The sequence below is a fragment of the Echeneis naucrates genome, chromosome 12 (genome assembly GCF_900963305.1).
Source record: "Echeneis naucrates chromosome 12, fEcheNa1.1, whole genome shotgun sequence".
Classification (NCBI taxonomy): Eukaryota; Metazoa; Chordata; class Actinopteri; order Carangiformes; family Echeneidae; genus Echeneis; species Echeneis naucrates.
Genome location: NC_042522.1, coordinates 12189858 through 12214301, shown reverse-complemented (window position 1 = coordinate 12214301; position 24444 = coordinate 12189858). Strand labels below are relative to the sequence as shown.

Here is a 24444-nt window from a genome sequence, read left to right as displayed (position 1 = left end):
CCTACAGTATATACAGTACATTCATATATGTGAATAATTTTACAGAGTGAGAAATACAATAGTTGCACCTATTGGTACATATATCTATGAGGCACTTGAAAAAATGTTGAAAGTTACATTAGGTTTTATATCATCATACAAGAGATGAAGTTTCTTCAGACACCAGTATATCACCCACCGAAGCACTTCAAGGAGAATAGGGAGGAGGAAGTGGCCCAGAGGAAATCTTTTCATAAGCTGGAGGAGCATTAGGAATCTGAAAGAGTGGGACCAATACATTCAGATGAAACGGCTGAAAATAAATATGTCAAATAAAAGATATAACTTTTTACACACATGGAATTCGGCATCATATCTATAGCCTAAAATTTGTCCCAAAACAATCTTGATATTTAATATGAATGGATAAAGGGATGATCAGCACCATTTCACATGATATGAAAGAAGCCCCACCCTTCCACCCCGTCACCCTCCTCTCTGGCCTGCACAAACTCATACCTCCCATGGGATTGAACAATTTTTAATACCCAAGTCTGGTGACATAATGATCTTTACTTCAGGCATTTATGGCATCAGCTTCTTGTACTCCCCATTGAGGTGCCCTCTGGCTTGAACTTTGTTGGGCAGAAGTTGAGGCTGTCCACTAGTTAATCGTTGATTGGTTGTATAAATAATGATAGACACAATCACTTCCTATGGGTCCTGTGGTGTATTTTGTCAATGTCAGTCTGACCTAACCTGAGTTAGGTGAAGGAATGGTGTAATGCAGTGTCTGTTAAGCCGCTCACCACAGGCTGGAAGCTGCCAAAGTCAACGAGAGCCATCTTGTTGTCTGCTGAGGGTCCTGCCTCTGAATACTGGCCTGTTGTGTAACCTGGTGACCCTGATCTTGGGTTCTGTAGGTGGGAGAAAGATGAGTGAAAAGTTGTGGAAAAACTGCAAGAAACAAGGATAGAGTTATCCAAAATGGAAAAAGGTAGTGAAAAAATACATGAATATAGCAAAGGGACTAAAGATCCTGTAAGAATTGGATCGATCATTAAACACGTCAGTTCAATTGTGATTTATGATGTGTATAATTGTTCAGGAACATTCAGTTTATCTGTTTTTGTGTGATAGAATGACAATTACATCAACCATTAAACGTGACATGGGAGTTAATGCCTTATTAAAGGGAATGTGATGGTTTCACCCTGAGTATTTTGTAGCCACTCCTTTTCTTGAAGTACCAGCAGCCCAAGAGAAGCAATGCTGCCAGGATGGCCACCAGCAGAACTATCCCCACTGCCCTGGATTTGCAAAGACATCCATAACTTTTTTTGTTGATAGCTTTTTCTCATGACATTTTTACTTTCTTCACTCTAAGATAGTTATACACAATACATTAATTCAACAAAGAAATATGCTGCTACAGCTCCTTGGTATGACCAAATAAAATATAAGCACATACTCCTCAGCTCTGACATATCCCCGTCTGCTGCTGGCAAAATAAATGTTGAAGTCTCCACGAGGCATCCCGTCTGTATTATTACACCGCATCAAGCTGAAAGTCAGCAGATAATCATTTCACAAACTGAGGAAGCACAATGCACTAACTGTGACTATTACAAACAGTGGAGCCTACATTTTCTATCAGGGGCTCACCTCACATTTCCATCACGCAAATTAAATTCAAGAAAGACATCTCAGCTATGAATTATCAGTCTGCTTTATGTGATTAAATATCAATTATCAATTTGTTGAGAACAGCATTGCACATACTTGAGTGTCAGAAACATCATCAGCCTTAACACACTGGATGCTGTGCTCTGTTATTCTTATGAAAATAATTGCTTCTCTTTTGTATAGAGTATCTCATTAAGACAAAAGAGTAGGACAGGTCAAATGTGAAAATATAACAGCAGTTCTTACAGTAATATTAGATGTCAAGACCACTGCCACAGACTGCATAGCTTACTGCAACATTTAGCCCATTTATGCTGTCTGATCAGACAAGAGCTCACCTGAAACTAACGTTGTAAAAAGTCTTTGTATAACGTCTTTGTATAATACCAAATATTCTAGTCTACCCTATATGGCAATCTCTGGTGGAGTAAAAACAGACCCAAATCTTACCAAATTGGATAATTAGATTGAAGAGACCTGTTCCTCTGATTGGGATGGCTTCTGGAGAAAAGACTGCCTTCTCAGAGCTCTGTGTTTTTTCTCCTCCTAAAATATCTTCCCTTGGTGCTACCGGAGAGCAGAGAGAGGCAGAAAACCCTCATGACCGTCACGGGTTAGAGGCTCATGGTTAAACCCATTGAAGGGGAGTAATTACCGTAAAGCCCCGTGGCTGTGAAAGCTATGGTATTATCCACTCGTGAAACTACAGGCGTCAGCTGCTAGCGTGTGTCTGTGTGCAACTGAGTGTGTGTCGTTGTTGCTGCAATTAAAAAATACCACATATGACAGCAACAGCAACACACACTAGATTTTACAGTAAATGTAAAATCTGGTTTTATCAATGCCTTCAATCCAGTAAATGAAATGAAGTCACCTCAAGGTGCAATAGCACATTTGGGATGTTGTGTTTTTTAATAAAATACTGAAAAATAGCTAAATCCTAATTCTGACAGATATATAGTTGCGGGATCATTTGGGACATTTGGGATCAAAAGTCAATGATTCAACGAAAGGAAAATACATTGAACCACATTTGGAGATGAAGCGTGTGCGTGCGCGTGCATGTGTGCGCGTATCACTCATCTGATCTATGATCACAGCACCAAATTCAAAATCAGTGTCACAGTATAAAACCCTTCCTTTCAACAAGTCATTCTTAGATATTGGTTCTTATTTGCTATGACCTCAGCCTCTGGGGGTTGGCTGTTGTGTTGTGGACAAATGTTGACATTTTCCGAAGAAGATCAAAAGGGAAATATCACGATTTGAAAAGGCTAAACTGGACAAGACTGCATAGTCAGAAAAGACTGAAATAAAAACTAAAAAAATAAAATAAAAATGGTTGTTTAGTCTGCAAGAACGTTTAATTTTTCTCCACAAGAGGGAGACCAAAACCTATTTATAAAATTGAACCAGTGATGTGTTTCCAGCTGAAGTTCTGTCCTCTTACAGACAAGTAAAAACTCTGCATTAGTTAATATTTAAATGGGAATATGTGTATACACACTCCTACATTCCTGAGTAGTGTAAAGCAAACTAAATACCAAAGAGCAGGTTGATCTAGTTTTGGGCAAGCTTTTTTTTATTATTGGGATGGAATGGAGAGCTGATTGGCTGATTGTTCCTGCGGTTAATGTGATGACATGTCTACACACCTAAAGCCACCGAAGTCAGTGACCTCTGATCTAAAAAAAGAAAAAGGTTTGATGATGGAAATTAGGCTGCTTGCCCCCCCCCCCCCCCCCCTCCTCACAACGTGGGAAAACTTGGCAGTAGTTTTCTGCTGAATCAAACTTTACACCAGTGTAAACACCACAGATCCATATGCTGTTTGGGGGATTATAAATCTTTGGTCCAAACCTGAGAGGTCAATCCTCATTAGACAATGACTGAGGACACTTTTACCGATTCTTTTGGAAAAAAAAAACTCGAGGGGTGTGGGGTAGTTTGCGTGCCCTCATTTTTTCTGCCCATTATGATCTGTATGAACAATTACTACCTCCAGCATCTGATAAAATGGTTTGAAAAAGGTTTAAAGGGACGCCCCCCCCCCCCCTCCCTTCCAGATTTGTACCCCGTGAGAAAGAAGGGCCCCCTCCTCCTCCTCCTCTCCCTCCTCCGGGGATGACTGCCGTCGGTGTCGGCCGTCAGCCGGAGGAGCTGTTTGAGCGGCGGGACGGAGAGGGAGCTAGAGACTCTCTTCCAGCTCCAGCTGCCATCCTACTCCTGCTCCTCCCCCTCCTCCTCCTCCTTCTCCTCCTCTTATTCCACCAGAACCACTTCTCTTTCTCATCCCATCCAGAGGTAAATAAGCCGGATCCAACATTAACCAGCTCTTTTCAGACAAACTGTTTACCTTCCCCAGAGTTTCCGCTGTGTCGGAAGCACCACGCAGCCGTTTCGGGAGCCGCGAACACGATCAGTCGGGGATCATTTGGATCTGTGATGGGGTCTATTGCTTTGTACCCCCTACCTCCCTGGCGTCGGGTCGGGGTTACGCTTCCTTAGGCAAGTCCGAGGTTCACTTTTGTGAGCTAGAGATGCGTCGACGAAGGCCACAGCAGGAGATAGGTGAAAATATAAACCCATACGCGACCTGTTTGTTAAAAAAAAAAACACGGCTTCACGGAGTCGGCAGCCCACGGCTAACTGGGTTTGATGCACTCCCGGTGATGCTAGCTAAGGCAACTTAAACAGACCTAGCCTGCTAGCTTACGTTAGCTGCATCTCCAGTTGTTGCTAGCCGGCTAACCCCGAGTTCATTTCAGACACTTTGATAAACGTTTCTCCGCTCTTCCTCTTAGCCAGTGTTTACAACGCCACGGTCACAACAACACGGTAATAACACATTCACTTCTGGTGTCATGTTGTGCTAATGTCGCTATTTCGGCTTGGACAGCTCCCGGAAACCTTAACTGTGTGTAACAAAAGACAGAATTTGATCTATAACTAGCCACAATGTCTTATTATTTGCCATTTGTTCCGTGTGTCTCAGCTGGTAAAACGGCCGTAAAGACCCCACACAGGCTAACGAAAGCGTCAGACATACACACAAACAGGCAAACACAATCGGTGTAACTTTTGTTTTTATCAGTAATTACATCAGATTTGTCTCCACTCGAGTGTGTGTGTGTGTGAGTGCAGTGCACATCAGACTACATCTGAAGGAGAGCTAAAATAGTTGATTGAATCCCTGTGAAGCCATTGTATGACTGGTTTCACCATGTTTAAATGTCACAGTTTGAATAACATGGAAACACAATAAAGAGGCAGAAGAAGAAAACAAAAGATGGTTCGGACACCAGAACCTCCTCTTTGACACCACAAACTGCTGTATATCAATAACTTGTAAAGTCGTGCCCAGGCTTGTCATAAGGCCGGTATAATCTGTCTACGTCAGAGGTGCAGTTATGTTGGCACTGTAATAATGCACACTCATGAGCTGGCACAGTTTTGAATCTCTATCCCAGAACAGACACACTCTAGCTACATGGAAAATGTGTTTGAACATCAGTGAACCTAATGTGCTGCATATAATGGCATCAAAGCTTGTTGACAGTTAACAATCTTTTAAGAGTGTCTGTTGCCACTTTCTTTTTTTCTCCCTGCAGCGTTTTGGAGATGTGAGAAATAGGAAGAGATTTGTGGAATTGAGCAGCCTGTGCATTGACACGACCTCTTGACCTCAGCTTCAGCATGAATGGTGATATGCCTCATGTCCCCATCACTACTCTTGCTGGAATTGCTAGCCTGACAGACTGTAAGTGCAACATCATTTCTCTAATGCTGTTCGCATAAGCCTTCAAACAAACATTCAAACCAAGATGTGGCAAGGGTACAGAATACTGGGCTGCCTGTGTCATTATAAAAGAAGGTGGTTAATTGTGATGTTTCTCACTCCTGGTGATTTGAAGGCAGACAGAGGTGACGTGGTTTATGTTTCTGAAGCTTGGAAACAGTAGACCTATACCAGTTCTCATAAAAATAATAAGAATGAAGAAAAACTGTTAAAACTCTGAAACATTATATATTTCATCAAGACACAAGTTATTATAGTATTATTCTATTATATTGCCAAGGTGTACCTAATTAATGGATGCCCTGATAAATGTAGAGACTGAAGGACCAGATCTTAGCATGCATATATGGCCTTTTGATAGAAGGACGTAATTATTATCTTATTACAGTTTTTTTTTGTCTGTCTACAAGTTTGCCATGGATTCTGAAGCCTTGAAACCTTCAATTCTGACATCAAATCTGGAAAAAACAAAAGGGAAACATCAAAAATAGATTTTTTTGTATTGATTTATTTCATATTTTTATTGAAATTTTATATGCAACATGAATGAAGCATACACTCTTTCCAAAACTTTTATTTCATGATTTCTTCTTGTGTCTTTTAATTTTCTTTCATTTTACAATCATCCTTTTAGTGTTGAACCAGCTTCCCTTGCCTTCTCCGCTCCCTGCCACCACTGCTAAGAGTCTGCTCTACAATGGAAGGATCTCTGAAGAGGTCAGCAGCCTGCTGGTGTGTCGGGATGAGAATTTGGTGACTCAGCTGGCACATAGCCTTAACCAGGTCTCCACTGAACACATGTAAGTGCCAAGTGCAGAAATAATTTTTACACCAATATGGTTGTCAGAAAAGTAAATTAATAACAAAGTGTAATAACACCATTGTTTATTAGTGAAGTTCCACATTGCTCTTGAATTTCAATTAAAACATTGCAGCCACTATTTTTAGCATTTAGATCAGCTCATGATGAGCTCAAAAAGCTATTTCCTTCAGTAGCAGTCTGGATTCTTCTTTTGTTTGGTTTCCAGAGAGTTGAAGGACAACTTGGGGAATGATGAACCTGAGGGTGACATGCCAATGCTTCTACAAACTTTGCTGTCCAGGAACCCCAAAATCTTCAGGGACAAAAGTATGCCAACCCATTGCAAAGTACAAGGTGGTAAGAAGGAGGCATTGAGTCATTGCTGTTGACTCCACAGCTGAGCTTAGTGCATGATCTCTGCTTGGCTGTACTTAAGGTTGTAATGTGAACTAATTATTCACCTGAGCATTTCCTGGATCAGATGTATTACTGTGATGAGATTTACTACACTAGTGGGTCCCAAACTGGGGGAAAGAGTGACTGAGGAGAACTGGTGCTTGACATCTTTTGCACAGCGCATATTTGACAGAAACTGTCTCAGCACTGTATAAAGCAGTTTCGTATGGTTATGGTGACTGTGACATTGCAAACAGGTGCACTGGGGATGCCATGTATATTGTGATGTTGCGGTTTGTCAGAAGAAAACCAGAGTTTTTGACATATTGGTAACTATCTTGCCAGCTAATAGCACATTACAAATGAATAAGATATTCATCTATTATTATATTAGAACTGTAATATAATATTACACCATGTACAGAGAAGGGGATCTTGTTTCATAGGACATATTGTGGCTTGTTGCTACTGATTTTGTGTGTAATGTGTGTAATTTTCCAAGAATGTGAACACCCAAATCAAAATTTGATTTTGTCACTGTCATTTTGGTGATTGAAGAGGTAGATCAAGGCAAAATGGCTATGGCTGGATATTATTAGGAACATTTTGAAAATATAAGTTTTTTGTCATTCGAACGAATCACACCTCAAAGTATGACTTCATAACAAGCATGCAGAGATGATATTGGTATAAGTTTCTATGACACTAAAGCCTCCAGTGCCACATACTATGGTGTAAACGGTATTTGTCAGAAACTGTATATTAACAACAAACTCAAACACAGTTCTTAAAGTCTTAGGCAGCATTTGCTTTATAATCAAAAATTACACCATTAATTGCCATAAACAGTTTCATGTTTGTGTGAGCCTTTTTTCAGGGAAGCCTTCTAGCTTTATAAACACCTGAGCAAGCATGCAATTTAAGATAATTATAAGCATATACTATACATACACACTTTCATAAAAAATTTTATTTGTACCCAAGAGAAAAAAGGGAAAACATTTGCACACAGTATGCACTGCACAGGACGAGATACCGGCAATTACAAAGATGGTAATTTGTCCAATTATAAATAAATCCAATCTTTGTGGTGGTGACCACACGCTCAACATATAAAAATATTAATATTTTGTCAATACTAATGCATGTTCCTGATGAAGTGGTAAGCAAAAAGTGTTGCCTTATCATTATTGTACATTGTTAGCCATCAGTAAGTAAGCACCAGTTCCAGTGAAATGTGATTCCAAAGTGTACATCCTGCCACCTGACAGGATATCAATAACCTTACATCTTGGTCAAGCATGATCAATCTCCTGTAGCTGTAACCTCCATCTCCATCACTCTGAACTCCATATATACTCTTGTTCACGGTATAGTGGTGTTATAATACCAGTGGCTTTTCGCATGTCTACATTTAAGTTACCAGCTTTACATGTCTTATAAAGGACTTAAGCTTCTTCAGTTTTGTTGATTCTCATGTTGATCAAACATATATTGTCATTGCTGTGGCTACACATAGTGGTTGGGTATAGTGGATGTCATTGTATTGAAAGATGGAACAGTGGTAGAAACACCTTTTACTACAGAGCAATACAGTACAATGAAATGACCATAGATATGAAGCAGCACCTCTCTTACCCACTGCGATTGGGAAAAGAGAAAAAGATTTATAAGATAGTTTTATATAGTTTTACCTGCTATATTTCAAAATATATTTTGCATCACATTACATATTTTCTTATATAATTACTGGGCACTGACTTGGTGAGTAGTAGGTTCAGATGGAGCCTCTTACATAGGACATGCTATTCTGTTTCACTTTTGTTTGACCTGAGCTACCTTATTTGAAGACATGTTTATGAAGTCATAGTGGAAAACCTATACATTAGAGTTTCAATTATCTTGATAGAAAGGAGGGTTTTGGTGATGTGGAATTTGACTCCTTGATTTTAAAATCTTGCTGATGTATTTTTGTGATTCTTTTGTTTTAGGTGTAATGCAGCAGCCGCTGATGCAACAGTATAAGATATCCCAGAATCAGGTACATGGGAGTCCAGCATCAAATTATCAGCAAACTACTGTCCCTCAAAGCCCCTCCGGGTAAGATGGTGTCAGAAGACTGAAAGATGATGAAAAAACAGAAGTGTCTGTACTTCTATTAGAATGACTTCTTACCTTCCTTCTTTCTCAGATGTTTTGCATCCCGGCAGTCTGGGTCAGCTCCTCGGTTTGTACAACAGCAGAACAGTCCTATACCTAGTCCCTATACTCCTCAGAGTCCAGCAGACTACATGCAGTACAATCCACCAAATTATTCCCAACACCAACAGACTCAGCAAGGTGAGTACAATGGGAACTCCGGAGAAAAATATTATTAGCTGCCTGTCAGTGCCCTGTTATGCTATGAATGACAGCACATAGGAAACATAGGATATCATAGAGGGATTTGTTTAATCTTGACCATGCAAGCATTTGTTCTACTGCTAACTCTTAAAACAAATCATGTCAAGTGCTATGTTTTTATTGTGGCATGATTTTACATTTAGATTAATTGTAGATTAATAATAGATTAATTGTCTGCAAGTGAACTGACAACCCATTACAGTTACGAACTTATACATATATGTTATAAGCTGTGAGTTGTTTGACAGACTTTTACAGTAACATGTTGAAATTGTAGCTATCTGTAAATGTTATTTGTTTAGCTCACATGAAAAGATGATATATTGTTTGTTGCTTTGTTTTAGTTGCTGGTGGTGTGAGAAATAGCCTTGATAACAAGGTCTCTGGACAGCTTTCAAGTAAATCATCTAATCACAATGCAAGATTAGGCTCAAATGAAGAATACTTGAACATGGCTCACAGATTGAGAAATGAGGTAATGCGGTGAATTGCAATATCCTGAAATCAACATCTGGTGGTGTTAACAGTTAACAGAGATAATAAATGTTTTGTGTTCCAACAGGAAAATGAACCCTCCATGAGGGTTGTGGCATTTCCAGTAAAATCACCAGAGTCTGTGTGTTCTCCTGCTGGTAGTGAAGAGACAATAGAAAGTATGCTGCATTAGCAACACATTGATTCATTTTCATATTGTAGATTTAAAAGAATAGTGTATAAGTAATTATTCTGTTCTTTTTGTTTTTCTTAAAATTGATTGTGTTTCAGGAGAGTCAAGGCTTCCTCTTATCAGACAGTCACCTCCAGCCAGTGTGCCACCAGGTGCATCACCTGATATACCCCTCACCCCTGCTGACCACAAAAAAAAGCAGAGAGAAAATGAGCTGATGGACCAAAACGCCTTGTACGACATTGTTAGCTCTCCATCAAAGGACTCTGCCAGGCTGACTTTAAAACTGTCCAGAGTGAAGATTCCAGACATGGATCAATCAGGAGAACTTGTTCCAAGGGCACATTTGGACTTAGACCATGAAGCAAATTTAATGAATCATAATCAGTTGTCAAAGGACACCCAAGACTTGTCACAAAAATTTGTTGCTGAGGAGCAGGCAAATTATCAGCAGGTTCCTGTTCGGCCCAGTATCAACCAGACTGGCGTCATTAGTGGGGTTGTGTATGAGGATGCTGACTCACTTGTAGAGATGGACAGAATAGAACGGGATTCAGCCAGTGAACGAGAACGATCATCTAAAGAAGTCCAAGATAAAGGTGAATTTCTGTGTTAGCTTTTGCCTTGTGCCTTCTTGCATTTTTTTGCTGTTCTAAGATTATTTGTGCATGTTGAGAGGCTAAGCTGCAATTTTTCTTGATTGTAGACAAACCACTAAAGAAACGGAAGCAAGATTCGTATCCTCAGGAATGTGGAGCAGAAGCAAGTGACTGGCCCGCTGCACAAGGGGGCCACACGGATAGCAAGGTGACACCCAAGAAGACAAGTGCTGCAAGTAATGGTGCCAGTCGGCCAGCTTTGATGGTCAGTATTGATCTGCAGCAAGCTGGCAGAGTGATAGGACAACCTGTAGTGGTATTGGAAGGAAGGAATATGTGTGAGGACCACTCAAAAGTGCATACAAATTTAGATAAAGTTGTTGAAAATAAACACGGAATCAACAAGCAACGTGCTGACTATCCCAGGAAGTCTGGCTCAGATGAGCATCAAGAGACCCCTAAACAGAAGCAGGAGGGTCGGCGGGACTCCAAACACAAGCATGAAAGCAAGATGGACAGTGGCAAGGGACACTCAGATGACAGACGGACAGAAACACCACGACAGAAACATGACAAGCATTCAGAATCACGCCACAAAGAGGAAAAGAACCACAACAGTCACCGATCTCATGTCAATCAAACTGAGACTCCAAAAACCATGAGCAAGGCGGAGCGCATCGCCAGACATGCAGAAGACAAAGCCAAGGATAGAGAAAAGGATAAGGACAGAGATAGAGACAGAGATAGGGATAGAGATATCAGTAGAGACAGGGGTGTAATTAGAGACAAAGATAGAGATATAAATAGAGAAAAAGATAGAGATAGAAAAAGAAACAAAGATAGAGATAGGGAGAGAGAAAAGAAACATAAAACATTATCAAGGGAAAGCTGTAACCGACACTCTCCTGATCGTCATACTAAATCTGACAGCGCTAGGTTGAAGCAAGATGGGAGTAGAAAATCCACTGACCTCAATGGTCGTCAGAGGACAGATGGTTACCCCCTTCAATACCCCCAAAATAAGAAAGAGAGGAAAGATGGGGATGGAAGCATTCGATACCAGGGCGTAAACAAACAGCAGTCTTCTCAAACATCAGAGGCCAAACCTAGTGAGTTTCCCTCATACCTGCTGGGTGGAACGACAGGAAGTCTAAAGAACTTTGTGATCCCTAAATTGAAACGGGATGTAAAGGACAAAGACCCACAAGTTTCAAGCAAATTGGTACAGGGCTGGAGTGAACCACTGGTGAGACTGGAAAGAGTGTCACTGGTGGAGAATTTAAACAAAGGAGCTAAGCCTGTTGTTGTGCTTCAGAAACTTAGTGTTGATGAAGTAAAAAGGATCATTAAGGAAAGCAAGAATACAAACAGATCCAGATATGGAAACTGGTCGTTTGATAAATCAGAAAGAGGTATGATTTTCTTAGTTTTTGAGATATTTGAATAAAATTGTAGGGGATATATGTCCATTTATTATTGTTTATTAACTTATATTTACTAAATAATTTCAAGAATTATTTTTTATCACAGTTTTTGTTTCAAACAAATTGCTGTCTTGTTTATTATGGATTACATTTGTGCTGAAAGCTCACTCATCTCTTGTTTTCAGAGATGTCATTTTGTGAGAAGACCAACAAGCGGAAACACTGTATGATCAGTAAAAAATCCAAGCATGCTGAGATTGACTCAGATGAAGACGATGACTCTGACAGTAAATGTGAGCATTAAACCTGAAAATTCACAAACTTTATGTACACATGTGGTGTTATGAAGGGGGTATATAGTTGGTCAAAAACACTGCTGTCATCCTTGTTGACAGAATATCTTTTTACCTTGCTGTAAAATAGTAAGATGAAAATTACTTACAAACTATAAACATTTTCTATTGATAATTGGTGCTTTAAGTTCTTTAAAAATTAATTGTCTTATCCTATTCTATTCCGCTTTTGTGTCAGCTTCAAGGAAAAAGTACAAGAAAGAACATGACAAGACACGGAAGACTGAAGAGAAGAGAAGTTCTCAGGGGCATAGTCGAAGTGGAAGTTTTCGTAATGCTCACCGGGGGTCCAGTAGCCGCCATTGTGAATGGAGTCCAGATGATGTAGATGAAGACTCTCTACCACCAAACTTAAGTGATGGTACGTGTTTTAACATGCAGGTTGTAGGGAAATGATTTTATCTCAGTTATAACCTCAGACAATGGACAAAAGTTGTCTAATTGTCGCAAAACAATACAAATCGCACTTGTTTCTGAAAGGTGTCATTCAGAAAATTGTTATTTGAAACAGTAAGTCAGGACATTTGCCTGGATAGTTGGATTACTGCATCTAAGTCTGTCTCAATTAAATATTCCATGCTTGAGTGTTTGTTGCTGCTGTCAAGGATTTAACTAGCTGTTATGGTGTTTTCGTTTTCTGCAGTTGCGAGAAGATTAAAGAAAAAGGAGAAGCAGAAAAACAGGAAGTCATACGATCCAAAACTGACACCAGAGGGTATTGTTTCAACACTTTGAATTTGTACATACTAATGCATTTAAAGTAAAAATTTTTATCAATTACATTGTTTGCATTTGTTTAACAGAAATGATGGACTCCTCCTCATTCAAGAGATTCACAGCCAATATAGATAACATTCTTGACAACCTCGATGATGCAGATCTCACTGCCACAGGTGAACATTACATGCCGCACTATTTCACATTTCTGAGAGTGGTGAGTTGAAAAATGTCAACATTACATGTCAACTTTGTACCTTGCAACAAGCAGACGACGATGATATACCTCAAGAGCTCTTACTTGGAAAGCATCAGTTGAGTGAGCTAGGCAGTGACTCTGCTAAGATTAAATCTATGGGAGTCTTCAACAAGGTGAGAGATGTTTATGTACTGCCATGTGGTTTCTCTCAGGTTCACAGCTTTCTTGTTGTGAAAGTAATCAGCATCATATGCTTGTCCACAGCTTTCATCTGGAAAACTGGTAAAAATGATGAATATTCTGGAGAAGAACATTCAGGACAGCGTCAAACTTTCCACTTTAATTAATCATGTAAGTTGTCAGCAAGGTGATATTTTCAAGATGTAGAATAAATGTCTTTGTTGTTTTAGTCACCAATTGTTTTGGGGAATTTGCAGGGTAATGATTCCATGGAAGAGGAACGGTTGTGGCGTGACCTGATTATGGAACGAGTGACTAAGTCTGCTGATGCCTGTCTGACTGCACTCAACATCATGACATCTCCACACATGCCCAAAGCTGTGTATATAGAGGATGTGATTGAGAGAGTTTTACAGTACACTAAGTTCCATCTGCAAAACTCTATTTACCCTCAGTATGACTCGGCTTACAGAGTGGATACCCATGGAGGTCAGTACAGTTGCCCTTTTAAATCCTTTCCAGTTCCCTTTTATGTGTGAAAAATATACTTGATAACAAACAGGTTAGGCTAATTTATGCTGGACTTTTTAGAACAGATTGTGCCATTATCTTGTGTTTAGTTTTTAAATATCTCAATGATTGTTGAAAATCGTATGATGAGCCAAAACTGGAAACAGTTGTAAAACTTTCAGTGATTTATCTAAAAGTGAAAATAATTTGCCCTAACCTGTTGATAACAGGTCTTATCAACTTATTTCACTTCTTAATAAAAATTGGCTACAGAATATTGCCGCATATCCTCATGTGAAACCCCTGTAGGTGAATATTGAAAATCTGCCCCTTATTTTTAAAGAAACAGTTCACATGACCAGAATCTTGTGTCCTTGGTATTTTGCTGCTGATGCTAAAAATGGAATCACACGATTTTTTAACCCTTATTTTGATCACTGAAGGTGGTGGGCATACATCAAAGTCCAAGAAAGCAAAGTGTTCTGCCCATAAACAGAAAGTGATCGTCACGCTTTACAACAAAGTGTGTGATATTGTTAGTAAAATCTCTGAGCTCCTGGAGATCCAGCTGCTAACCGACAACACAATTCTCCAGGTGAGATTCTTAATTCTGTCTGACATTTAAGTTAAATACTTTATTTAAACATTGTTTCCCAGGCTCTAATGGAAACTGATTGCTTCTGTCCCTGACTTGTAGGTGTCTACTTTGGGTATTACACCGTTTTTTGTGGAAAATGTTAGTGAGCTGCAGTTATGCGCTATCACACTAGTAACTGCGGTAAGTTTCCCATGGCATATTTTAGTGTTTTTGCAATTAAATTTTAAGTCAGACTAAGTTTTTGGAATGAGTCTGTGTATTTCTTGTGTTAATATAATTCTGCTCTTTCACAGGTCTTCTCTCGTTATGAGAAACACAGGCAGCTCATTCTTGAAGAGATCTTCACCTCCCTCGCTAAACTACCTACTAACAAGCGCAGCCTCAGGAATTTTAGGTAACTACATTTACAGTTGATATTTCTTCAGTGAAATAATAAGAATGGCAGAGGTTCCCCCGTGCTGCTCAGGAAATTTAAAGGTAGAAATGTCTTGTTCTCTCCCAGGCTAAACAGCGGTGATTCAGATGGAGAGCCTGTGTACATCCAGATGGTCACAGCGCTGGTTCTTCAGCTTATCCAGTGTGTGATAAACCTTACCACTGAGAGACACACAGAGGATGAACATAATAAGAGGGTAAAGACAAAGAATTAACTGAAAATTATATATATAAAAAAAAAAAAGCATGTTTTGATTCAGAATTATTTTATATATTGTGTTCTTTTTCCAGGTGGATAAAGATGTCCTCATTACAAACTCTTATGAAACTGCCATGAGGACAGCTCAGAACTTTCTGTCAGTGTTTCTCAAGAAGTGAGTACAACAGGACATATGCCTGATTTTATTTATCTCTTTTTTAACTTTGATCTATAATCCAGATCTTAGCTAGCTCTGCCTTTAGTTTTTTTAAAGGTACATTTTAAAATGAGTGTCCTTCTTCTGCTGTGGCACAGGCTCTTCAATTAAAAAGCTAAGAGTCTAACAATATATTATGATAACATTTTTATATTTTGTATGTATCAGGTGTGGCAGTAAGCAGGGAGAAGATGACTACAGGCCACTCTTTGAAAACTTTGTCCATGACCTCCTGTCTACAATCAACAAGCCTGAGTGGCCTGGAGCTGAATTGCTGCTCAGTTTACTGGGTCGACTGTTGGTGAGTGGTTTCATTCCCATCTGTTGAAAACTGCTTTTGATTTCTGTTGTTGTGATATGTTACCTTCATTTCATGTTCTCCAGGTGCATCAGTTCAGCAACAAGCAGACTGAAATGGCACTCAGAGTGGCATCACTGGACTACCTCGGCACTGTTGCGTCTCGCCTGCGTAAAGATGCTGTCACTAGCAAGATGGACCAAAAGGCTATTGACCGCATCCTCAGAGAGGTAACCAAGATAATTACAGATTAACCTATACACCTATACATTTCCAACAAATGAAAACTGCTGCGGAACTTGTTTTGTGATCATCCTTCCTTATTGATGTCTGCACAGACTCCTGGAAATGATGAGATCCAGCAGCTACAGAAGGAATTACTCAGCTACCTAGATGAGAAGAGTGACACGGATCCATCTCTAGTGGTGAGCACTACATTTTTATTTAATTTTTTTACAAAAATCATAGTGGCCACATTTATAATTTCTCTGAAGACTTGATGTTAACTGTTTTTTGTAATAATGTGCACACTTTGTACTCACGTTACATGAAGATCTTAGATGGTTTGACACAGGCATAATGCAGGTTCTCAGGTTTGATGTAAAAGACAGTTGGTTCAACATTGTGACTTGGTGTCAAAGTGCTATTATACTGTAAAGTATCCCTTAAAATAATCACCAAATTTCATCATGTGTATGTATTTCTTTTATTTAGTTTGCCAGGAAATTTTACATTGCCCAGTGGTTCAGGGACACAACAAGTGAAGCAGAGAAGGCAATAAAGTCTCAAAATGAGAACGATGAGGACGCCAAAGGTCTCTGTTACTTTAACAATGTCGACTCAACTGAGGAGATTATGCAGAGAGCTGAGGCACGAAAGAAATTCCTTCGCAAGGTCATTGAGATTTCACCATCACATTCCAGTTTTCTGAGGTAAATACTACTTCACGCTAGATCATTGCACCAATTTTTTATTCTGCATGGCTTGTTAACTCATTCAGCTAATGAACTTTCCTCTTTCAGGACAAATACAGTAGACTATGAGGACTCCTGTCTGATTGTCAGATATCTGGCCTCTATGAGGCCGTTTGCACAGAGCTTTGATATTTATTTATCACAGGTAAAAGAATTCATTTATACACACAAGTGGGAGTTTATATTTTGTTGCCCTTCACTAACAGTTTTTCTTTTGAACAGATTCTGAGAGTGCTGGGTGAGAGTGCTATTGCAGTCAGAACTAAGGCCATGAAGTGTCTGTCTGAAGTAGTGGCTGTCGATCCAAGTATTCTAGCACGGGTGAGTCATCCTTTATTGGCTGCTACACACCTGTAGCAACAGATTCTGTCACAGAGCGTTGTGGCATTATGAGGAACTTTGATCAGTTTACGTCTATCAAACTGCCACTATTGTGCTTATCTTTTCTTGATTGGTAATGCTATTTGGTGCGCTATTTGTTTTTCAGTTGGATATGCAGCGTGGGGTTCATTGTCGCCTCATGGACAATTCCACCAGTGTGCGAGAGGCAGCTGTGGAGCTCCTGGGCCGTTTTGTCCTAAGTCGACCTGAGCTGATTGAGCAGTACTATGACATGCTCATTGAAAGAATACTGGTAATTTCCTAAGCTGTCCTCTTTGCTTTTTTTGACATTTGAGAGGTGTTTGACAAGCATGACAAATTTTTTAAAGGGGTAAAATGAAGTGAAATGTCTATCATAAGACAATGCTGGTGTGCTCAAGTGGAACTTTGCCCATCACTTCAGCATACTGTGAGCAAAATGTTGCAAGTGCAAAAGTTCAGCTGAGGCTAAATCATCTTCATCCCACAATGCCCACTATTGCAAGCATTTGATTAGCACATCTTTCACTGTTAGTCATTCATAGTTTACTTTCCATATTTCATTGTCAAATTCTGACAGATATTTGTTATTAAATTAAAAGTGATTGAGACCTCAGAATAAGCACTTTATATTCGAGGCAGATGGCCGCCCCCCCTGAGCCTGGTTCTGCTCGAGGTTTCTGCCTCTTAAAGGAAGTTTTTCCTTGCCACTGTTGCCAAGTGCTTGCTCATCGGGGGATCTGTTGGGTCTCTTTAAATAAATTTATAAAGAGTTTGGTCTAGACCTGCTCTATATGTAAAGTGCCTTGATGTAACTTTGTTATGATTTGGCGCTATACAAATAAATCTGATTTGATTTGATTTGATTTGATATTGAGCTTACATTGAGGTGTCCTCGCTCATTTTGTCTTGCCATAGGACACAGGTATCAGTGTAAGAAAGAGGGTCATTAAGATCTTGAGGGATATTTGCCTGGAACAACCAGATTTCCACAAGATCACTGAGATGTGTGTGAAGATGATCCGAAGGGTCAACGATGAGGAGGGGATCAAGGTCTGTATCATAGTTTAGGCAAAATTCTCTAAAATTAAATTTTTTAGTAAATATACACTAAATATATTTTAATGTCTCTGCCCATGAAGAAATTGGTGAATGAGACATTTCAGAAACTCTGGTTCACCCCTACTCCCAGCCATGACAAAAATGCAATGACCAGAAAGATCCTGAACATCACAGATGTGGTGAGTACCATTCAGGCCTGTGACCTAAAATAATTTTCCTATCTTAAACAAAAGGAACAATTTGGTCTATAATCTCAGTCACAAAATGTTTTACTTTCATGATAGGTGTCAGCATGTAAAGACTCAGGTTATGACTGGTTTGAGCAGCTTCTCCAAAATGTGAGTTATTTAATTTGTTGAACTATTTTGATATTTTAGAAGCAGCTTGTGAACCTTTATGATGATCATTGTGTGAGCTTATCTAATTTCTGCATGGTAACTGTTTAGTTACTGAAGTCAGAGCAGGATGCCTCTTACAAACCTGCCAAGAAAGCCTGTGTTCAACTGGTGGACAATCTTGTGGAACATATACTGAAATATGAGGAGTCTCTTGCAGGTAATAAAAATAAATGCAATGCTTTTGCTAAGAATATTTATATTGTAGTTTTGTTACATAAAATGTCTGTATTGTCACAAATAATAGTGTTTACTGTGTTTTTTGTTTTGCTTTTACATTTCAGACTGTGAGGACAAAGGAGTCATCTCAGGTCGTCTGGTGGCATGCATCACCACTCTCTACTTGTTTAGCAAGATCAGAGCACAGTTAATGGTCAAACATGCCATGACCATGCAGCCTTACCTGACCACCAAGTGCAATGTAAGAGCAATTTCATAGTAATTGTATGTTCAATATACACACATGCACACACACACAGTATATTATGTATGTTGTATGTCATACTATAGTACCATCTAGTGGCAATTTCAAATTGTGCAGCTGATGTGTGTCTGTACTGTCACTTCAGACTCAAAACGACTTCATGGTGATATGCAACGTGGCCAAGATCTTGGAGCTGGTCGTGCCTCTGATGGAACACCCTAGTGAAACTTTCCTCACTACCATAGAAGAAGACCTAATGAAGCTCATCATCAAATATGGCATGACGGTCAGTCAAATTTACAGCTTACAGCTTTTACAGTAAGCTAAAATAATGAACTGTGTGGATGTAAAGAAATCATTCTGAGCATACAGTATCATAATATCACTAATGTTTGCTTCTCAGGTTGTACAACACTGTGTAAGCTGTCTTGGTGCTATTGTGAACAAGGTTACACACAACTACAAGTTTGTTTGGGCTTGTTTCAATCGTTACTATGGTAAGAATTACACACTACAATGTTAATTTTATTTTACAAAAATTCCTACAAAACTTAAATTTCAAAAGAGGCTAAATTTACATGTGGTTAGGTTCATATTGATCTCATTTTACATTCAAATAAATAGATGCATGAAAGCATCAGAAAGAGTTTTATTTATTTATTTTTATGATTTCGTAGGAGCTCTGGCAAAACTTAAGACACAGCACCAAGAGGACCCTAACAGCTCCACTCTGGTTGCTAACAAACCTACTCTCTTGCGCTCATTGTTCACTGTGGGGGCTCTCTGTCGACACTTTGATTTTGACCAAGAGGAGTTCAAGGGTGCCAGCAAGGTATGCACCAGCGCTCTGCTTAGATGTTTCACACAGAACTGGTTAGAACCTGTTTCAATGAATGACACTTGCTCTACATCTTTCCTCCTTTTAGATTGTTATCAAAGACAAAGTGTTGGAACTCCTGCTGTACTTCACCACTCATGAAGATGAAGAGGTCCAGATCAAGGCCATTATTGGTCTAGGTGTGATGGACTTTGTTTTACTTTAACATAATATGTATTTATGCTCTCTTTTACTACCTTGTGTTTTTTGAGGTAAATTACATTAAAAATAACGTGTTAAAATGATTTCTATTGTTTTAAGGCTTCCAGTTCATCATGCACCCGGAGCTCATGTTTGTGCAGGATGTAAAGGTTCTGTACAACAATACCCTCTCAGATGAGAACAGTTTGATCGGTCTGAAGATACAGGTACTAAAAAACCTACAGACTTACCTTCAAGAGGAAGACTCTCGAATGCAAGAGGCTGATCGTGAATGTGAGTTTTACAAATCCATCTTGTGTTCCGTTGTTCTGATTTTCATGTAATGTTCTGTAGTGTTAATTTATGTCAGGTCAGGCAGAACAACTACAGACTGATAAGGCTGAATTTTGTATATTTAGGGAAGAAGCAAGCCAAGCAGGAGGATCTGAAGGAAATGGGAGACATCTCATCAGGCATGAGTAGTTCCATAATGCAGATTTACCTAAAGCAGGTACTGGAGTCCTTCTTAAACTCCCAGTCCACTGTACGGCACTTTGCCCTGAGTGTCATTACACTGACTCTCAACCAGGGCCTCATCCATCCTGTACAGGTACGTTCACAGACTCATTCCAGCACACTAAAGACACACTAACATCATATAAACAAAGCATTTCAAATCCCACATTAACTCTGTTATTTTGAATGCACCACTAGCTGTTCACAGATTGTGAACAATTGTGTTTCTTTAGTGTGTTCCATACTTGATTGCCATGGGAACAGACCCTGAGCCAACGATGAAGAACAAGGCTGATCAGCAACTGGTGGAGATTGACAAGAAATATTCAGGATTCATCCATGTGAGTGGTATACTGGCTTATAATCACAGTGGAAGGTTAGGAAGCATAAGATGTTGATTGGTGATTTCACAACTTACTTATTTTGAGAATTGGCTCTAATTTGGGAATGATTCCCTAATAAATTGTTCTATAGTTTTGTTTGTCAAAACCAAGTTCACAATCAGAGCTAACACCGATTTTTTTTTACCAAGCAATTCTATCTCTGTGAATTCACAGATGAAGGCCGTGGCAGGGTTGAAGATGTCTTACCAGGTGCAACAGGCCATAAAGGGATCGAAAGACACAGTGATCCGGGGTTTTCGTCATGATGACTCAGACTCTGCTCTCTGCTCTCATCTCTACACCATGGTCCGTGGGAACAGGCAACATAGAAGGGCTTTCCTCATTTCCCTGCTTAACCTGTTTGATGACAGCTCTGTAAGTTTCCCTCTCTCTTAGATCATTTATCCTCTCAATGTGTAGTTTTGTCTCACTCCAACTATCTATTTACACATTTGCTAGCTCCACAGTGTGGAGCTATGAGATCTTGCTCAGGAATTACTGAATTATACAAGAAAGAGTAAAAGTATACAGCATTCGAATGTGAAAAAAAAAAAAAAAAAAAAAATACAGTCGTAAATATTTAATTAATTAGTGGAGCTTCAAACTTTTTTCATTGCAGAAAACAGAAGTGAACATGCTGCTTTTTATAGCAGACAACTTAGCCTGCTTCCCCTACCAAAGCCAGGAGGAGCCTCTTTTCATCATGCACCATATAGATATTACTCTGTCTGTGTCTGGTAGCAACCTTCTGCAGTCTTTCAAGGAGGTGAGAGCCTTGCTTCAATTATTTATTTGGCTTATTGCTTTAAGTTGTCTTGATTATGTATTTAAATCTAATATACACATAATATGCACATCTGGTTTGTGTTTGAGTGATTTTGTTGTTGTTACAGTCTTTGCGGAAAGAGCCTGTACCGCAAGAAAAGAAAATGAAGATGAAAAAGAAGAAAAGGAAGAAGCAGTCCAGAAGGAGGAAATACAGCTCTGATGATGATGATGATGAAGACCAGGACGAAGATCAGAGCAGTAGCAGCTCTAGCAGCAGTGAGGAGGATAATGAAGTGGTTGACAGGCAAAAGAAATCTGTTGTATCCGATTGTGACTCTGACATGGATGATGAAGATGCTGTGATGGGGCGTCTGCCTGAAAATCCTGACCCTCTGCTGGACTTTGCCAGCGCCTCACAGGGTATTCTTCTGTTGCTGGTGCTCAAACAGCATCTGAAGAATCTGTTTGGCTTCTCTGACAGGTAGGTGTACCTGTTTTGTCTACTGAGCGTACATGGCGTGCCATGTACGCTCAGTAGACAAAACTTTCATTAACTCTGCTTCACAGTGTAATTGTTTACAAGACAAAAGCTGAGCTGAATGCTTTGTTTGTATTATAGCAAAATCCAGAAGTATTCACCGACAGAGTCTGCAAAAGTGTACGACAAGGCAGTGAACAGGAAATCTAAGGTGCACTTTGACCCTCGTCAGACACTGAACTACGTGAAGAGGGATATGGGCAACACTGATCTCAGCTCTGAAACCAAGAGGAATATTGTTAAACAGTACTTGGATGTAAGTGTTCAGCACTATGCATGTCCTCACTCAGTTATTTTAATCTTAGTATGTAGCAGACGGAGAATTTATCTGTGGGAGAGTGTTTCTGAAATTTCAGGTTCAGATCATCATGTCATATGTTAGGCTGTCTGATTACACAAAAGAAAGTCTATTTCAGCCACCTACTGTTGCCTAACAATATCTGGTTTCTCTTTTTGTCCACATTAAGTGTATCAAGATAATTAAAACCCATTCCTACTTCTGTGTCTTAGTTCAAGGTACTGATGGAGCACTTGGATCGTGACGAAGAAGATGAGGAGGGTGAAGCAAGTGCCAATGCCAAAAACAAAGCCATTACATCACTGTTAAGGGGGCCAAAACCCCAGAACCACAATCACAATAATCACGCTGCTCTGGAGACAGATGATGATGAGAGTGAGGATGAAGATCCACCAGCAGTAAGACTTTATAACTCCTTGAATGTGAGATGTCTATTTACTTTTGAGGTAAAGGTGCTCACTGTGCTTTATTATTGCTTTCAGAACATGTGGAAATGTGCATTTCTTGCAATTTTCTCACGTCACAATGGGATATTTTACAAAGTGGCGCTGGAAACTTAGTTGATGATAATAATAATAATAATAATAAATTTTTCTTTGTTCCATAATATCACCCATTTTAGGCTTAGTTGGCTTATGTGCTTATATATGTTAAATATATATGTGTGTGTTGGAGAGAGCAGAAAATCATCTGAGCTGGCATCTGTACTGCAGTTCCTGTTCTCGTATTCCCCTAATCTGTAAAATGCTCGTGTAGAATTTCTGTGTTGAAAGGGAAACTTACATACTGATACTTTTGTCCACAGCGGAAACCAAGGAAAGGCAGGGATTCCGTTGAGGATTCAGGTCACATGAATGAGAAAGTGGAGGCCATGGACGTCATTGCCATCTGCTGTCCCAAATACAAAGACAGACCACAGATTGCCAGGGTGATCCAGAAGACCAAAAGTGGGTACAGTATACACTGGATGACTGGGTCTTACTCTGGGCCTTGGGTTGTGGCAAAGAAACGGGACGGTCGCAAAAAGGTGCCTTGGGTTGACACTATCAAGGAATCAGACATTATTTATAAGAAAATCTCCTTGACAAGTGGACACAAGCTTACAAACAAAGTGGCACAGACGTTACGGGCACTATATGCTGCCAGGGAGGGGACTTAGAGTTAATCAACTGAAATTGCAGAAAGCCTTCACAGCCCTAATCTTTTTGGATTCAATATGTTAAAACAGAGAGGGTGAAACCTCTTTAGATTTAAGGACCTGGTGGAAGACAAGCATTGGGAACTCTGATCTGTGTGAATGCATAGATGTTTAAGTTAATCAGAAGAAAAATTAAAGAAGGAAATGTTTGGGAAAAACATTGTGTGGGAGTTCCTTCGCTGTTGTGCAGCAACTTGGTTGTTTGATTTTTACTCCCACTGTATCATAGTTTAACACATGTTTATATCTGAACATAAATCTGTAAAAAAATAAACTGAATGTTGGAAATTAGTGTATTGATGATGTTCTTAATAAAGTGTTTTTGGAGTTTAAACTAGCACCAGATGATTTATTCACTTGATCTGAGCTCCAACAACTTTTAATTGCTTTCTTTTTTCTTGATTTTATTGTTTAACCACACTGTGTATATCTTTGATATAATTTATTTATGTTAAAACAGTGCAGTATCTGTGCCTATATGCAGGGGAAGTTATATTGTTTTTAATATAGATTTTGATGTTATAGAACAAAAAGCAAAAAAAAAGAGTCCCCTCTCTTCTGGTGAAACAAATACTGCAATAAAATTTTCTAATGTCCTTGGTACTTGCTTGGGTATGTTTTGTAAACAGTCCTGTGGTGACAGCGCCTCTGTGGAATCAAGCCCCATCGTGACTCTCTGCTACCACAATAACAATACACCCATATTCTGGACTATTTTTTATGTCTCTGATTGTTGCCAAACCCTTAAAGCAGCTTTTCTGTGTTTGTACTTAAAAACTTACTGGTGTCCAAATATGATGCCACAGTTTTTTATAGCAGCTAAAGGAAAATAAATTCAAACATATTTGTGTAGTAGAATATTATGTAATAGGTCTTTGTAGGGAAATGTATAAATATTTTATAGGATTTAAAGCTTAAATGATAAACACCAACTGGCTATCATTTATTATTTAATTCTAACATTTCAAAATATATTTAAACTGTCTTGGATTATTTAAGAAAGTGTGCTGAAGTTAATATCCTTAATTATTATTTATTTCATGCTCGTG

General features: G+C 39.2%; 2 protein-coding genes across 4 annotated transcripts; one reads left to right on the top strand and one right to left on the bottom strand.

Moving 5' to 3' along the window:
* Positions 1-95: 95 nt before the first annotated feature.
* mlana (melan-A) lies at positions 96-4209 on the bottom strand. Of its 2 annotated transcripts, none has more exons than XM_029515935.1 (5): positions 4022-4209; positions 1451-1543; positions 1193-1289; positions 789-896; positions 96-256 (listed from the first exon to the last, which is right to left on the bottom strand). In XM_029515935.1, the coding sequence occupies exons 2-5, from the start codon at positions 1537-1539 to the stop codon at positions 188-190; spliced, it is 363 nt and encodes a 120-aa protein (XP_029371795.1). In that variant the 5' UTR covers positions 1540-1543; positions 4022-4209; the 3' UTR covers positions 96-187. The 2 variants fall into 2 exon arrangements, with proteins under 2 accessions (XP_029371795.1, XP_029371794.1); XM_029515934.1 differs by lacking the exon at positions 4022-4209 and adding an exon at positions 2116-2228.
* On the top strand, positions 3837-23983 carry LOC115052045 (nipped-B-like protein A). Of its 2 annotated transcripts, none has more exons than XM_029515933.1 (47): positions 3837-3969; positions 5277-5425; positions 6099-6264; positions 6493-6593; positions 8654-8762; positions 8854-9002; positions 9410-9540; positions 9628-9718; positions 9831-10331; positions 10439-11743; positions 11941-12048; positions 12287-12469; positions 12752-12823; positions 12912-13001; positions 13097-13197; positions 13289-13375; positions 13462-13693; positions 14158-14309; positions 14412-14492; positions 14606-14706; positions 14815-14944; positions 15039-15121; positions 15332-15464; positions 15548-15691; positions 15800-15886; positions 16176-16393; positions 16484-16580; positions 16658-16756; positions 16923-17069; positions 17714-17848; positions 17938-18036; positions 18142-18195; positions 18304-18412; positions 18537-18673; positions 18822-18962; positions 19080-19173; positions 19354-19508; positions 19603-19693; positions 19815-19988; positions 20114-20304; positions 20444-20551; positions 20768-20968; positions 21213-21359; positions 21487-21842; positions 21981-22155; positions 22410-22595; positions 23003-23983. In XM_029515933.1, exons 2-47 carry the CDS (start codon positions 5362-5364, stop codon positions 23354-23356), a joined length of 7869 nt encoding a protein of 2622 aa, XP_029371793.1. In that variant the 5' UTR covers positions 3837-3969; positions 5277-5361; the 3' UTR covers positions 23357-23983. The 2 variants fall into 2 exon arrangements, with proteins under 2 accessions (XP_029371793.1, XP_029371792.1); XM_029515932.1 differs by having other exon boundaries at positions 6493-6623.
* The last annotated feature ends 461 nt before the right edge of the window (positions 23984-24444 follow it).